At 36.3% G+C, this 14,401-nt stretch overlaps 3 protein-coding genes across 3 annotated transcripts; 2 read left to right on the top strand and 1 right to left on the bottom strand.

Annotated features, from left to right (window-relative positions):
* Positions 1 to 3,870: 3,870 nt before the first annotated feature.
* On the top strand, positions 3,871 to 5,856 carry LOC130945075 (NAC domain-containing protein 2-like). Its single transcript, XM_057873738.1, has 3 exons — positions 3,871 to 4,148; positions 4,236 to 4,510; positions 4,971 to 5,856. The coding sequence occupies exons 1-3, from the start codon at positions 3,989 to 3,991 to the stop codon at positions 5,439 to 5,441; spliced, it is 906 nt and encodes a 301-aa protein (XP_057729721.1). The 5' UTR covers positions 3,871 to 3,988; the 3' UTR covers positions 5,442 to 5,856.
* Positions 5,857 to 6,765: 909 nt separating this feature from the next.
* LOC130945074 (replication factor C subunit 3) lies at positions 6,766 to 11,204 on the bottom strand. Its single transcript, XM_057873737.1, has 9 exons — positions 10,701 to 11,204; positions 9,965 to 10,181; positions 9,522 to 9,601; positions 9,285 to 9,444; positions 8,549 to 8,630; positions 7,849 to 7,978; positions 7,707 to 7,770; positions 7,550 to 7,618; positions 6,766 to 7,289 (listed from the first exon to the last, which is right to left on the bottom strand). Exons 1-9 carry the CDS (start codon positions 10,888 to 10,890, stop codon positions 7,190 to 7,192), a joined length of 1,092 nt encoding a protein of 363 aa, XP_057729720.1. The 5' UTR covers positions 10,891 to 11,204; the 3' UTR covers positions 6,766 to 7,189.
* A 555-nt stretch (positions 11,205 to 11,759) lies between these two features.
* On the top strand, positions 11,760 to 12,691 carry LOC130945416 (uncharacterized). The gene is made up of 2 exons (XM_057874137.1): positions 11,760 to 11,882; positions 12,002 to 12,691. Exons 1-2 carry the CDS (start codon positions 11,760 to 11,762, stop codon positions 12,689 to 12,691), a joined length of 813 nt encoding a protein of 270 aa, XP_057730120.1.
* Positions 12,692 to 14,401: the final 1,710 nt, after the last annotated feature.

Genomic DNA, 14,401 nt, shown 5'->3' with positions numbered 1-14,401 from the left:
AGTGAAGAAGAAGAAGAAGAAGAAGAAGAGGAAGAGGAAGAGGAAAAGGAAGATGAAGATGAGTTGTTCATAATTCACGGTGAGTGAAGAAGAAGAAGAGGAAGAGGAAGAGAAAGAGGAAGAGGAAGAGGAAGAGGAGTCGTTCATAATTCACGGTGAGTGTAGCGCTTTGGAAATTAAATAACGCATTAAAAGACTCTAATGTGTAGCAACTTGTAAAACTTGTAAGTCAAAAAGACTTGTATGTGTAGCAAGCCTCATTTTTTAAATGACGTAAAATAAGTATTTAGACGTTTTTTCATCCAAAATTGTTTTAGTTGAGTTCTTATCCCAATTCATACAAGGCCAGAACAAGTTTTTATTGCTTTGGCATTCATCCAAGTACTGTTTATATTAAATAAAAGTATAAAACTAGATAAAATTATTAAACTTACTTTTCATATATCTTAACATACTTTTGTTTATGGACAAATTATCTAAATAAAATATTTAAAAACTAATATTATCAAAATATAATTTTTAAATATAACAAACGTAAATGTAATTTTTATATTTATATAAAAATTATAAAAGGGTATAGTAAATTTCGGATTGCACGTATGTAACAATTTATGTTGAAACGTATGTGAAAAGAAATTGCTATACTCTTATAATAGTTTCGGAACGAACTGAACAATGAAAAAATCGTAACACTCCTACAGTGATTTCTTCACAAATGGCACACCTAAAAAATTATGTGAGGCTATATCGTTTTTTTTTTTGTTAGAAATATCTATAAATACCAGGTAAAAAATAATGATGTAGTAGTAGATTGTCATTTTCACAAATTCACAAATAGATAGTGAGATGAATATTTTAGCTCTAGTTTATTGTTCTGAAAAAATTAAAAAAAAAAACAAAAAGTACGGCGTTAAATTTATGATAGAGAACTGGTGAGTATTTGTATCCAGTTATTAAATATGTTATCAGAGATAAAAACGAGTATATTACAAAAGGCGGGATTGTGTGAAACAAAGTAAGTGAAGAAGTTGTTTTACAAGATTTCTATTGCGGTTGTGTCAATTGGTGTGAAGTATGAAACATTTGTGATATGGTCGGATGAAGATATGCATGTTTTATTTCATTGTCGGCGAAACTTTTCGAAAGTGAGAATACGCGAGCTGTATACCAAGTTGGAAGATAGCGTTGAAAATTATGGGGTATCAACGCCGAATCCTCAGTCAATTCTGATAGGGGTGCTTCTACCTTGATATTTGTCGTTGTACCTACTTGTCTGTTGGCTGATCTTCCATCTGTTGCAATTCGGATAGCTAGGTCATCCCGTATGATTCCGGGTATTTCAGGTGAGAGTAAACCGGATCGGGTTGAAAATGCGATGCGAAAGAATGATTTTGACGAAGAGCCTGCTCACATCATGGGTGACAGTGATGAGGATATTCTGAGAAACCCACCTACACATTAGGGGCCATCAAATTCCGAGACACTACAACATCCTCCACATTTCTCAATGCTGAACTTGGAAGCCGTCGGCCAGCAACCAGACATGAATCCTATCTTTGGGGGATAAGAATTGTATCAGAAAAATTCTGTTGTGGAATTTCAGATTGGCTAATGTTTCCAAACTAAGGAGGAAGTCGTATTAAATGTAAAAGATTATAGCATCCGTTATGGAATTAAGTATAGGGTGATAGAGTTAGATCATCTCAAGTATTATGGGAGATATAAGTCGTATGTTGGACGTGGTTGATTTAAGTCTTAAATTTCAAATATTAAACTACAAAACCTCTAATTTTAAAATGCTATATTTAAAAATTAAACTTACAAACCTTAAACACTATATTTAAAATTTGAATCATAAATCTCAATTACTAAAGGGCAAACACTCTACATTTAAAATAAATCTTAAACACTATATCCTTAATTTTAAAATTTAAATCTTAAATTTTAAATACTAAGCTATAAATCTTAAATTTTGTATTCTAATTCCTACACTCTAAATACTACATATTATGTTATAAAATTTAATAACTAAAAAAAAATAAACTTACATCTTCATTGATGCCACCAGCAATGTGAGCAACATCGTTACGTTGATACAAGCTACTTTCATCCGCCATGGTTTCGCTTAAAAATGACGTCTTAGGGTACTGCAGTTTTTACAATGTACTATTTGTGAAGAAATCATTGTAGGGTGTCATAATTTTTTTATTGTTTAGTTCGTTCAAAAATTGCTATAAAAATATCATACTTGTCACAACATAAACTATTACATCCTGTAGCAATTTATGTTTAATCCAAAATCCATCATACCCTCACGTGATTTCTATAGAAATATAAAAGTTATATTCGCGTTTGCAATGTTTCAAACATTTTATTTAGATAACTTGTTTTTTTTTTATTAAAATACTTCTTAATAGTATAATAATGGTCTTTCAATTGTTGGTTTGAAATTGAAAATATAGTAAAATTTGAACACTATATACTTTCAGATTTAATATTATTTTAAATAAATGGATCAAATAGTATAATTTTACTTAAAATAAATCTTAATTGTAATTTGATATATTTTTTTCAAAATTTGAGAATGTAATTTTTTATTTTTTAAACCATAAACTAATATTTAGGTTTTTTAAATATAAATTTTATTATAAAATTAAATTACAAAAGTAATATAAAGAATTATATAAATTATGTTTTTGTAATAATTTTACACTCTAACATAATTTTAGTTAATATTATTTTAATAATGTTTATTTATTTAAAATTATGTTTGACAAAAAATATCCAAACACAAATCATATTAACATCAATTTAATTTCAACCAAAATTAACTATTAAAAAATGCATTTATACCAATATTCATTTACAAATATTAATTCTCTCACACACAAACACACTAAATTCTTTGTTTATAATCACAGCGTAAAGATAAATATATATTATTACCATATTATTCGAAACGTTGAATGTAGTCTTCTAAATCGAAGGCGGCTGCTAGCTTACTAAGTTGCTTTCTAATTTACCATTTTTATTGAGATATAAAAAGTAGCCACTATGTTATACCAGTTAATGCATTATGCATGTTACTCGTTTCATAATCCGGAAAGAAATAATCATTCATGACAGCAATATTGCATTTTTCAGTTTTCTTCATCACCTGCATATATTTAGAACTACCACATTCCTTAATAATAAATAACTTTCAAAAAAAGATAATACAAATATATTTATCTGTATTCTAAATTTCTAATATAGCGAGAGAGCCAGATAAGAAAAATAATTTATACTAATAATAGTTAAGACTTTTAAAATAATAAAAATTTATTAAAAATTGATTTAAAATTCTTTGCAATAAATTTAGATATTTATTTTGAAATAAAAATATTAAAATATTTGAGTAGGGAAAAAGTTTTGGAGCCGCAAGAGACCACGCGGTATGGTGGGGCATGGTGTCGATGGAGAAGCTCCAAATCATAAATCACGCGAGTCGACGATCGAACGGTAAAAAATCCTCGAACTGCCACGTGCACCCTCATTTCACCGTGAAACACACTGCAACAAAATCAAAAGAAGGCGCCGACTCCATGAGCAGTGAGAAGATGGGGCCCAACCGACTGGGCCTCAGGCCCGTCCAAAACGAGTGTCGTAAGCAGTGACAAAATCATCTCTTGTGGGCTCTCGACACGCACGCACCACACTTGACTGATCGACACGTGTCCAACTGCGTCACCACCCCCTCGCTCTTTAGACCCCCTCACCCGCTTCACGCTCACCACCACCACCAGAGAAAACGTTATCGCCCACGTGTATTCTAGAAACAGCTGGCTTACCATGCCACGTGTCCCCCTTCGCTCGCTATAAATACCCTTCTCTCCCTTACGTTTTAAGTTTCAAGCGCAGCCGTAGTTCTTCTTAGTCTTTCAGAGAGGCGAAAAGCTTCTTATCTACCTTCACCAGATCTCACTAAAGTATCTCAGTTCTTTCAAAAATGGCATCGGAGCTTCAATTGCCGCCTGGATTTCGATTCCATCCAACAGATGAAGAACTCGTGTTGCACTATCTCTGCCGTAAATGCACTTCACAACCGATTGCTGTTCCGATTATTGCCGAGATCGACCTTTATAAATATGATCCCTGGGACCTTCCTGGTAATTACCGTAATGTTAATTAGTTTTTAATTCATTAATATATACTTGTTGTGATTGATTATTTAATTATAATGATTGTTTTTGCAGGTATGGCTTCCTATGGTGAGAAAGAGTGGTATTTTTTTTCACCTAGAGATAGAAAATATCCGAATGGGTCTAGACCGAATCGGGCTGCAGGAACTGGTTACTGGAAGGCAACCGGAGCCGATAAGCCTATTGGACAACCCAAACCAGTTGGGATTAAGAAAGCTTTGGTCTTTTACTCTGGAAAGGCTCCCAAAGGAGATAAGACCAATTGGATTATGCACGAATATCGTCTTGCAGACGTAGATCGGTCTGTTCGCAAAAAGAATAGTCTCAGGGTATATACCTCAGCATACACTGTAGCTGATTAGTTGTCAAGTATAGAGTCATAAAAAAAATTTTCATTATGATGGGATGAGATTACCGATTTACCCCTCTGGTCCCTATCTTGTTTTGCGGCCAGTCAGTGTGGCCAGCCATACAAATAAGCAGTGATTATCTTGTTGTACAGCATAAAGATAAGAGCTGCGTGTGGACCCGTTGAGAATTTTTGGTGAAAAAACATGTGGCCCAAATTTGTTCTCATGACACACACCTTCGTGATCAGTTGATGCGTGACATTGACTGATCACAAGTTGAACATGCAAACTTGTGGCGTGTGTGCATGAACTGTCTCAAATTGATTTTTATTTTTTTAAAAAGGAAATTAATCAATTAATACGATCATGAAGAATCACAATCATTATCATCTTCAAGTTTTCTATGGATAGATCTAAAACCATTGTGGTTTTTTGGCAGCTGGATGACTGGGTGCTGTGTCGCATCTACAATAAGAAAGGATCAATCGAGAAGCAACAACCGAGCAGCGGCGTCAGTACCGTCGTGAACCAGAGGGCCGAATCTTCGGAAGTCGAAGACAAGAAGCCCGATATAGTTCCACGTGGCGGCGGCGGGGGAGTACTTCCACCGCATCCTCCTACTGCTCAGGCTTCGGCAGGCGGCGTGACGACAGATTATATGTACTTCGACAACTCCGATTCAGTTCCGAAGCTTCACACGGACTCGAGTTGCTCGGAGCAGGTGGTGTCGCCGGAGTTTGCGAGCGAGGTTCAGAGCGAGCCAAAGTGGAACGAGTGGGATAAAAACCTCGAAAGTGCGTATAATTACCTCGATGCCACACTCACGAACGGTTTTGGGTTCCCGTTCCAGGGTAACAATCAGATGTCGCCGCTTCAGGATATGTTCATGAACCTTCCGAAACCGTTCTGAACGCGTTAGTAATAGTAGAACACCAGAGAAAGAATCTTTTTATGGAAAACCTTTGATATGCAGTATGGTGCATTCCACGGCAGCACGAGACGTTAAGGTCCATGAGTGTGCCTGTGCGGGTGCGAGTCCATGGATGGGTCAACGAGATGGAACAGCAAGGGGAGAATCTTAAGAAGGGAAAATGAAAAAATGCATGCGTTAGGTGTGCAGCATTGTGCGCCCATTGATTTGGGTCGTGGGATTAGAATATCGTTTGGGGAGTCTGACGGTGGATGTTGGGTAGTCGCTAGGTTAGGCTGTGTATAGTTTATTTTGTACAATGTAGAGTGTAAGACCGGAGGGGGTAAACTATACGGTGGATGGTGGTGTATGTTTCCATCTATTTATGATTAGTTAATATAAATGGTTAATTTTATTCTGTGTCATATAATTTTTTAAATTATTTGAAATTTAAATTTTAAATTTAAATTTCAACATGAGAATTTAAAATAATTTTATTTCATTGATGTTAATAACAAAAAATAAAATTTGTTTCAAGTAGTTTGTATGATTGCGACCTAGTACTGCGTTTACTTTTTAATCTATATATTATATTCTATCCATTCTATCATATCTGAAGTGTAACGCAGTTGAGTCTCGAGACCATTTCATTTCAATATTGTCTGTGTTTTTTTTTTTTTTCCCCTTATTGATTTTGACACCGAATTAAAATATATGGTGCTTATGCAAGAATAAAATATTATGATGTGATAATGGACATTATGTCAAATAGTTACATATTTAGGTCTAGGCATGATGTAATTTGTGTAGTGGTTGGAGGGTGAGATGTGTCTCTGACGAACACGCATATTTTTACCGGAATATAGTATTAAATATTGTACTGTTCATTATTCTAATTAGATTACCCCGTATTAATGTGTTTAGGTCTATTGATTTCTCGAGCCACGGATTTAGGAAAACAAAGTATGTATGCAGAATTCATGTTTTTTCCAGTTTTCAGTATGAAGTCAAAGTAAGTCTAGTCTACATAATTTACTAGATGTCCAACTCTAGCTAAGTGATCTTATACTGCTGTCTACATATACATAACATTGATTAGTTACTTGCTGAGTTTTTTTCGTCTCGAATTTTGACATGTGACAAATGTTAGATAATAATATAATCAAATATGATAAATTATTTAATAAGTCTTAGTAACTTTTTATACATTTTGCTTTCTGTAAAGTAAGAGATAGGTTGTGTAACATCATAAATTGTCTTTGCTAGAATCGTGTCTTGTGGGATCTTATTAGTTATTATTACTTCACAAATCCATTTATTAGCTTGACATTTGCATCCCTTATGACTTGGAACTAATGTATTATTACACTATCAAATCATTGCATAATCTCATCCTTATTTCACTATGTTAGTTCTTTAATTCTAAAACATTTATCCTATACTAATTAGGATGGAACTCTAATCTGGCATTAACTTGTATGGGTTCAGTCAAAGGTAGGGAAGACATTCATTCCGATGTCTCTCTTAAACTGAATAGCAGTGAACATGTTGATAAATTACGATAATAAACACTGAAAGATCTAACTTGAGATTATGTAAAGTGAAAACTGGTTTTAAGTTAAAAACCGACAAACAACGTTTGTCTTTACAAATTTAGACCCTAAACTCATTCTTGATGGTGCAAAAGCTGGCAAGCCAGGCCAAAGAGCATGTGAAAGCAGCCACCAAGTTGAACAGATCAAAGTAGGCTATTTAGCAGCAGCAACCAGTGCAGATCTGGCTCGAGTAAACGTAGCGATAACTGAACCAAGCTGAAGCTTGTCATTGCACCCAAAACTTAATCTGTACCTGTAAGAGATGAAATTTCCTTCACATCACATACTAATGAATAGGAGCAGGGGGAGGGAGGGGACAACAACACGCCGTTTAACCCTTAACTGCATTGATAATAATGGATGATATCATATCTAACATAATAGAGACTGGTTATTTGGGCATATATACTTCCAATGCATACAGAATTACTGATTCTTCATTCATATGTGAATAATAATTAAATAATGTTCTCAGACTTGTGCAAAAGAATAGTATAGTATAGCAATACATACTCTATGTCTGCCAAATCATTAATCAGCTGTACTCGGACATCTGGAGGCATCTTAATCTTAAAGACAAACCTGTGATAAGAATATAGTAAAGATAGGGGCAAATAATAATAATAATTAGAGGAGAAGATGGACAGCAAGTACAATGCATAAGGCTCACATTGTCACTTCTCTCACAATATCTACCAGGGCCAATCCTTTCCTTGTCTTGATTTCATGTATTCCTATAAAATTAATGCCAGATATAAATCATAAGTTGCATCTTTAAAATTCACTATAAAAAGTAAGGAATCACTTGTTACTTTTAAAACTCTCTGAAAATTGTTCATTTAGCAGCCAATAAGATATTTGCTCAATATCTTTGGGCAATGGATTTCCAGTGCACAGGTATACAGCTTCTTCTGTTATCTGCTGAGAAGCCATATGCGTTGACTGCAAATATTTAAAAGCAACGGAAACTGTCATAAAGGATCCATTGACACAATGGAAAAATTAAATAACATCAGGTTCTCCCAAGGATAAGAATTGAGACATGGTAGTTATCCCAGATAGTTAGACATGAGCTGAGTGAAAGAAAGTCATGGGAGCCTAACAACCTAAAAAGTCAAAACTTTGACAATACTGGCATGCATTCACGTAAAGGATCAAATTATGATAATTTAATACAAAAATTAATAGCGGTGATGTATGCAGTCTTAAACAGAAAAGCCTTGTCATTTTAATCAGAAAACAAGAATGATATTAGTACAATTCAAGACTTCACCAGGAATGACCCTAGATTCCATAATTTTGTATATTGACTCTCTAAATTTGAAAAATAACAGTATGAGTATGTACATTACAATATGTCTATGTAAGCAGCAAGGAGTGCACACAGATGAAATAAGTACTCATTCCAAAAATAAGGTTACAATTATTTTTTTACCAAAAATCTACAATTACCACTTTTATTTGACAAAAGAAACATCAAAATGCAAGCATAATTTAATTAAGAAATACCACCTGAAGAATATTCAAAGCCTTTCTCATATCACCATTGCTAAGCCGAACAAGCGCAGCTAAGCCACTGTCTTCAACATCAAGCCTAGTTCAATCACAGAATGGAAATCATCATATTCTAAGTTATTCAAAATTGGATCACAGTGATACAACTATCAATAACAATGTAGTAGAGTGAATATCTAGTAGGAAGGAAAGAGATGTGAGATGTCAATGGGATTGGAGATTAATATGCACAGCCCATTCAGTATTATATTGCAGAGATATTAGTTTTTCATTACAATAATTGCATTCCACATTTAAAGGCAGTGTACAAGATTCAAATTACAACTTTTGCTGAACATCCAAACAAATTAATCATGTCCTTAATAAACCTTTAAAAAATTATGAATAAACCTCAGTGACAGACTAAACTGAATAGAAATTTTACTGCAATAATTTGATCATACAAATCACATAAAAAGAACAAATAAAACTCGAGGATTTAATCATCGCAGTTGAACTGCATGTGGAGTTACAAAGCGATAGAAACAAGAATTGGGTCTATTTTTTGAAATTTGGCACCCACAATACTTGTTTTTATCTCTCTAATTACACCTACTGTTCCAGTGTAGATGACCCTGATCCTATGATTTAATTGTCAGTATTAACCAGAGAATATAATACCCTTTCCGTTTCAAATTGAGCATTTCAGCATACATCGAATTGGAGGCTGTATAATACAGTTGGTGAAACTTACCCTTCAGCTTTAATAACATGCTTCAGTCTATCAGTGACATGGACTTCATCAAGAGGGGCAAACCGAAATCGAGTACACCTTGATTGTAGTGCAGGGATAATCTTATTTACATGATTGCAGATAAGTGCAAACCTTGTACTTTTTGTATATTTCTCAATCACTGCACCCAAGAAGATGAATGGTTATATATTGAAGCTATACACAGAAGTGAATCAGAGTATAAAAACAAGCATTTACCTCTACGTAATGCAAATTGGGCATCCTTTGTCATGGCATCTGCTTCATCTAGCAAGACCAATTTCACTGAGGCCTTTGCACTAAACAGAGGTAACTTGAGGGTTAGTTAAAGGGGAAAAAATTGTCTCATTAACCCATCTAGTGGACTAAAAATTACACAATACAATAACAACTTTAATGTGCAACTTTCGAATAGACTAAATTAGGAGCTCACTGATGAGAAGATTCGTGAAAGCACGTATATAAGTTACAACCTGCATATTCAAGTCTCAAGAAAAGAGATTTCTGAATATTACAATGCCAATGATATAGGACTATAAAGAACTCAGAATCAGGTACACCACTGACACTAACTCCAAAGCACAAACCATTGAAGTAAAAAACTAGTCAATCACACAATAAAGATTTATAAGTAGAAAAAGAGAATGAGCAGAGAATACAACCCAAATGATAAGCTCTGGGTGCTAGCAAAATCTTGAATCTGCTGGCGTACAACATCAATTCCTCTGTCATCAGAGGCATTGAGCTCCAAAATCATTTTGTGGTATTGCGCACCATAGAGTTTGCGTGCCACGGCAAGAATAGTCGAAGTTTTGCCCGTGCCAGGTGGACCATATAGTAGAAGATGTGGCAATCTGTTCTCAGTAGTCAGCCTATCAACTACCAAAAAGAGAAACAGTAAATGAATAAAGTGAAAACCTGACCACAAGAGATGAAAGAAACACCATAATAATTTAATTCCGAAAAAAAATTTACGGAAATTAATCCTTTTATTTTCAGAGCATCTACTAAACCAAATTAAGAAAGAAACATAACCGAAAAATAAAAAGTCTAAGACTAGCTGAATAATGCAAGCTCCTCTATTTCCATTACACTTGCACGAATATATTAAATTCCCAAACGAAATTCCAGGACTGAAGTAAAAGGAATCCCTTACTAACCATGTTGTCGCAACCCAACTAAATAGCACCACCATTCACCACATACCTAAAACCCTAGTAGTATTACCATCATAGGAGGAACAACTATTCACCAAAAGAAATAAAGTAACTCACGCAAAAAATACTGAAAAAATTCTATATAATGAGATTATGTTCGAAAAAGGATTAACATTTAACAAAAAAAGGAAATCATAAACCCTAGGGGGGGGGGGGGGTTGACAGAAAAAAAGCAGCTTACTGGTACTGATGATGTCACGGTGAGCAGCGACGTCGTCAAGGGACTGAGGACGGTACTTCTCGACCCACGGAGTGGCCTTGCCGTTACCGGAGTTGTTCCCGGCGACGAAGACCCTCTTACCCTTGTCGGTACTTGAAGGGAAAAGGGTTTCGTTGCCGTCGATTTCCATGGGAGAGATAGTCTCCGCCATCGATGCGTTGCTACACTAAACTCTGCGTTGATGGTAAATCCGAGTTAGGTCGTTGATACTGAAGATTGAAGAACATCAAATTGGCACTCAGTGGTAAATGGTGAATGGTTATGCCTATTGTATAATTGGCGCCAAACCACAGATTCCAGCGGGTCCGCACTTCACACTTCGAAAAAAACCAAAGACCCAAATAAAGAAAAAATAAATGGGCCTAGTGGTTAGTCCAATAATTAAAAGAGTTATCTGTCAGGACGTTTAAAAAAAAAATCTAAAAGATAGCAGTAAGCAAGCGAGCAATAACAAACAATTAGTCCGCGACTCGGCGACACCGTTCTACCTTAACAAATTATCAAATTTAAGAGATCACCATGTAAGACAAAAAAAAAAAAAAAAAAGAGATCACCATGTCAAAAGTCTATACGATATCGTCTCCTCAAGTTCTAATCTTTCCGCTATCAAGAACCACCGTATGAGAGGCGGCTTTGAAAGAGAGGGGTTCACTCCGGTAGTCCGGTTCCCATGAGCCAACTAAAAATACCAAAAAAATAAGAAAAGAAAGTTCGGAACAAGAGTTTACAGGAGACACATCCTTGATGTCCAGAGAAAAAAACTGGATGATAGAAGATGTTGAAGTTCTAGAACAGATAAGCATGACAAAGAAATTATTTTGTGAGGTTGTTAGGGAGGTTAGAATCCTATAGAGATGGAAGAAGATGACTCATTTTTCTCCTCTCAGGAAGATTCTGACAAGTTAGATAAAGAAGGTGGAAAAGAGAAGTAGCAAGTCGACGAAAAGGAAGGGGAGGTGAAAAGCTAGCAGCCAGAAATTACAATAGAGAAAGTTGGAGGTATCTATAATTTCATTTTAAATGAAGAACCTCCGCAACCCGTGGTGGGAGATGCTCATCGTGAAACTGATGGGTCGTCGAATATCCTTGTCAACTCTGACTAGAAGACTGGAGGCAATGTGGAGCAGACAAGGTAGCATAGAAGTGATCGATTTAGGCAATAATTTTTTCATTGTCAAATTCTTTTCTAAAGAGAACCTGGATTTTGCGTTGACTGGAGGGCCATGGAAAATCATGGCCACTATCTCTCCATAATATTTTAGAAGCCCGACTTTAATTCGGAGAAGGCGGAGATAGATAAGATTGCAGCGTGGGTGAGACTTCTCGGTTTAGCAATCGAGTATTATGAGGAACAGATGCTTAGACGAATCGGGAACATCATCGGCAGAACTCTTAGAGTAAACACCTACACGGTAGAGAAATGCAGAGGCAAATTTGCGCGACTTTGTGTCGAGTTGGACCTCAATGAACTACTTGTAGCTCAATATGCCATCAATGAAGTCCGTTACTTAGTGGAGTACGAAGGAATTCATAACATATGCTTTGCATGCAGGATGGTCAGACATAAGAAGCAAAGATGCCCAAAAAAAATTCAAAATAAGCCTCTTGGAAGCACTGAACAGCAACATGCAAGGATGAATCAAGAAGGTGAAAGGATGGAAAACCAACAAAGCAGGGAAGAAGACAGGGGTAAGAAGGGAAAGGGCAAAGAAGTCCAGGAGGAACAAAGAGAAGCCTTTGGACTATGGATAATTGTCCAAAAAACTACACGCGGCAGGAAAACGGTAAAAGAAGGTGCAGGTACAGTTAGTGGAGTGGATGAAGAGACAAGCGAAAATGGGAAGAAAGTGGTTAGTGGTATGAAGTTCGCTATTCTGAATGATGAGGAGGCTACGAATGCCATGATGGTGCAATGGGACCACAGGAGCAAAATATGGAAAGAATTTCTATAGGAGTGAAACAACCAAAAAAGATACTACCCAAGTCCCTAATAGTTCAAAAAATAGCAATGCCTTGCAAAATGACCCAACACTATCTGAAGCCCAAAAATCACAGCCTAACATAAACCAAAATAGACCCCAACAAATAGAGAAAAGTCCAAACCAGAACCAAAAACTTGCAAAGGAGACACCTATCTCCGTACTACCTCAGCCCCAAAAATCGCAACCCAACCCAGGTCAAGATAGACTAACACTGAACAAAAACCTTGGCCAAGAGACTCATGTCTCTGAAACATCAAAGACCCATCCTAACAAGAACAATACAAGCAACATATGTGCACAAGTCAGTAACCCCCAAAGTAATCCCAACACATTTGAGCACAACCTGGAGTTAGATATGGAAGACTCTTTTGTTCCAGAAACAGTTAACACAGATGAAGAGATAGAGTATAATCAAGAGCCAGAGCTTCCGGACCTCAATTCCGTCAATACAGAGTTGATGGTTGTAGTAGCGAAGAGGGTGGATGAGCAACTACAACAAAATAAGTGTGTGGCTTTCTAATCTCAATTAGCTGGAGCTGGAAAACAAGCTAACCAAAGCTCTCAAGAGGAGCCTCAAATGGATGTGGATGATGTCCGAAATGGGGCAGAGAGATGAAAAATTCTGTGATGAGGAAGATCAGGTTACCTGTTATATTTCTATATATAATGATTCTGACTTGGAATTGCAGGGGAGCCACCAGTGTGGCTTTTGGTCGCTCTCTAAAAGAACTGGTAAGAATTCATAATCCAAACCTTGTAATCTTGCTAGAAACAAGATGCAGTGGGGATAATGCGAAAAATGTCAATAGTAAATTGGGTTTTCCTTTTTATCATATTGAGGAGGCATGTGGTTTCAGTGGAGGCATTTGGATCCTTTGGAGGGATTCAGACCTTGCTATAAATTTTTTAGTCTCGAAGACACAATATGTTCACATGAGAATTCAAGAAGGCAACTAGGCAAGCTAGATCTTTACGGCAATCTATGCTAACCCTCAAGAAAGGGTTTGAAAGCAAACCTGGAGATTTGCGCAATATTGCTACTAATATGGGAGAAGAGTGGTTGCTGGCTGGTGATTTTAATGAAATAACCATCCTTTGGAAAAGAAAGGGGGAGGTCGTTCTGATGCTCATGCCTGTAGAAGATTTAGAAACTGGATCAATAACTGCTCACTGATGGACCTGGAATTTTGTGGCTCTAAATTTACCTGGAGGGGACCTAAGTGGGAAGGCTTAGAAAGAGTCTTTAAAAGGCTAGACAGAGCTTTATCAAATGCGTCGTGACGAATCAGGTTTCATGAAGCCAGAGTTGATGTGCTAACCCACACCAACTCTAACCACCATCCTTTGCTTATCTCCTTGAGATCTTAAAATCAACACCTCATAGACAAGCTTTTTAGGATGGAAGCCATGTGGAGCCTCTATCCGGAGTATAAAAAAGTCATCAAAGAGAATTGGAAAGGAAGTGCTAATCTCGGATGCGCTCTAACTCACCTTTCTAGTCATCTGAAGAGTTGGAATAAGCAGATATTTGGCCATGTGAATAAACAAAAGAAAAGACTTTTGAATAGGATTGGGGGTATCCAGCGAGCACCGTCTTATAGACGCAACCCTTATCTTGAAAACCAGGAGAAAGAATTAAGAGAGGAACTGGAAGCTGTCCTAGGTAGACAAGAGGTGTTC

Source organism: Arachis stenosperma, chromosome 8, assembly GCF_014773155.1.
Source record: "Arachis stenosperma cultivar V10309 chromosome 8, arast.V10309.gnm1.PFL2, whole genome shotgun sequence".
In the NCBI taxonomy this organism is placed as follows: domain Eukaryota; kingdom Viridiplantae; phylum Streptophyta; class Magnoliopsida; order Fabales; family Fabaceae; genus Arachis; species Arachis stenosperma.
This window is presented reverse-complemented; position numbering and strand designations above follow the sequence as displayed.

Coding starts and splice junctions, on each gene's coding strand:
- LOC130945075 (XM_057873738.1), top strand. CDS start 3,989: ATGGCATCGGAGCTTCAATTGCCGCCTGGATTTCGATTCCATCCAACA. Junction 4,149..4,235: donor TGATCCCTGGGACCTTCCTG/GTAATTACCGTA, acceptor TTGTTTTTGCAG/GTATGGCTTCCTATGGTGAG. Junction 4,511..4,970: donor GCAAAAAGAATAGTCTCAGG/GTATATACCTCA, acceptor GTTTTTTGGCAG/CTGGATGACTGGGTGCTGTG.
- LOC130945074 (XM_057873737.1), bottom strand. CDS start 10,890: ATGGCGGAGACTATCTCTCCCATGGAAATCGACGGCAACGAAACCCTT. Junction 8,631..9,284: donor CATGTTATTAAAGCTGAAGG/GTAAGTTTCACC, acceptor TGATTGAACTAG/GCTTGATGTTGAAGACAGTG. Junction 7,619..7,706: donor ATTGTGAGAGAAGTGACAAT/GTGAGCCTTATG, acceptor TTCTTATCACAG/GTTTGTCTTTAAGATTAAGA.
- LOC130945416 (XM_057874137.1), top strand. CDS start 11,760: ATGAAGAACCTCCGCAACCCGTGGTGGGAGATGCTCATCGTGAAACTG. Junction 11,883..12,001: donor GCAGACAAGGTAGCATAGAA/GTGATCGATTTA, acceptor ATAATATTTTAG/AAGCCCGACTTTAATTCGGA.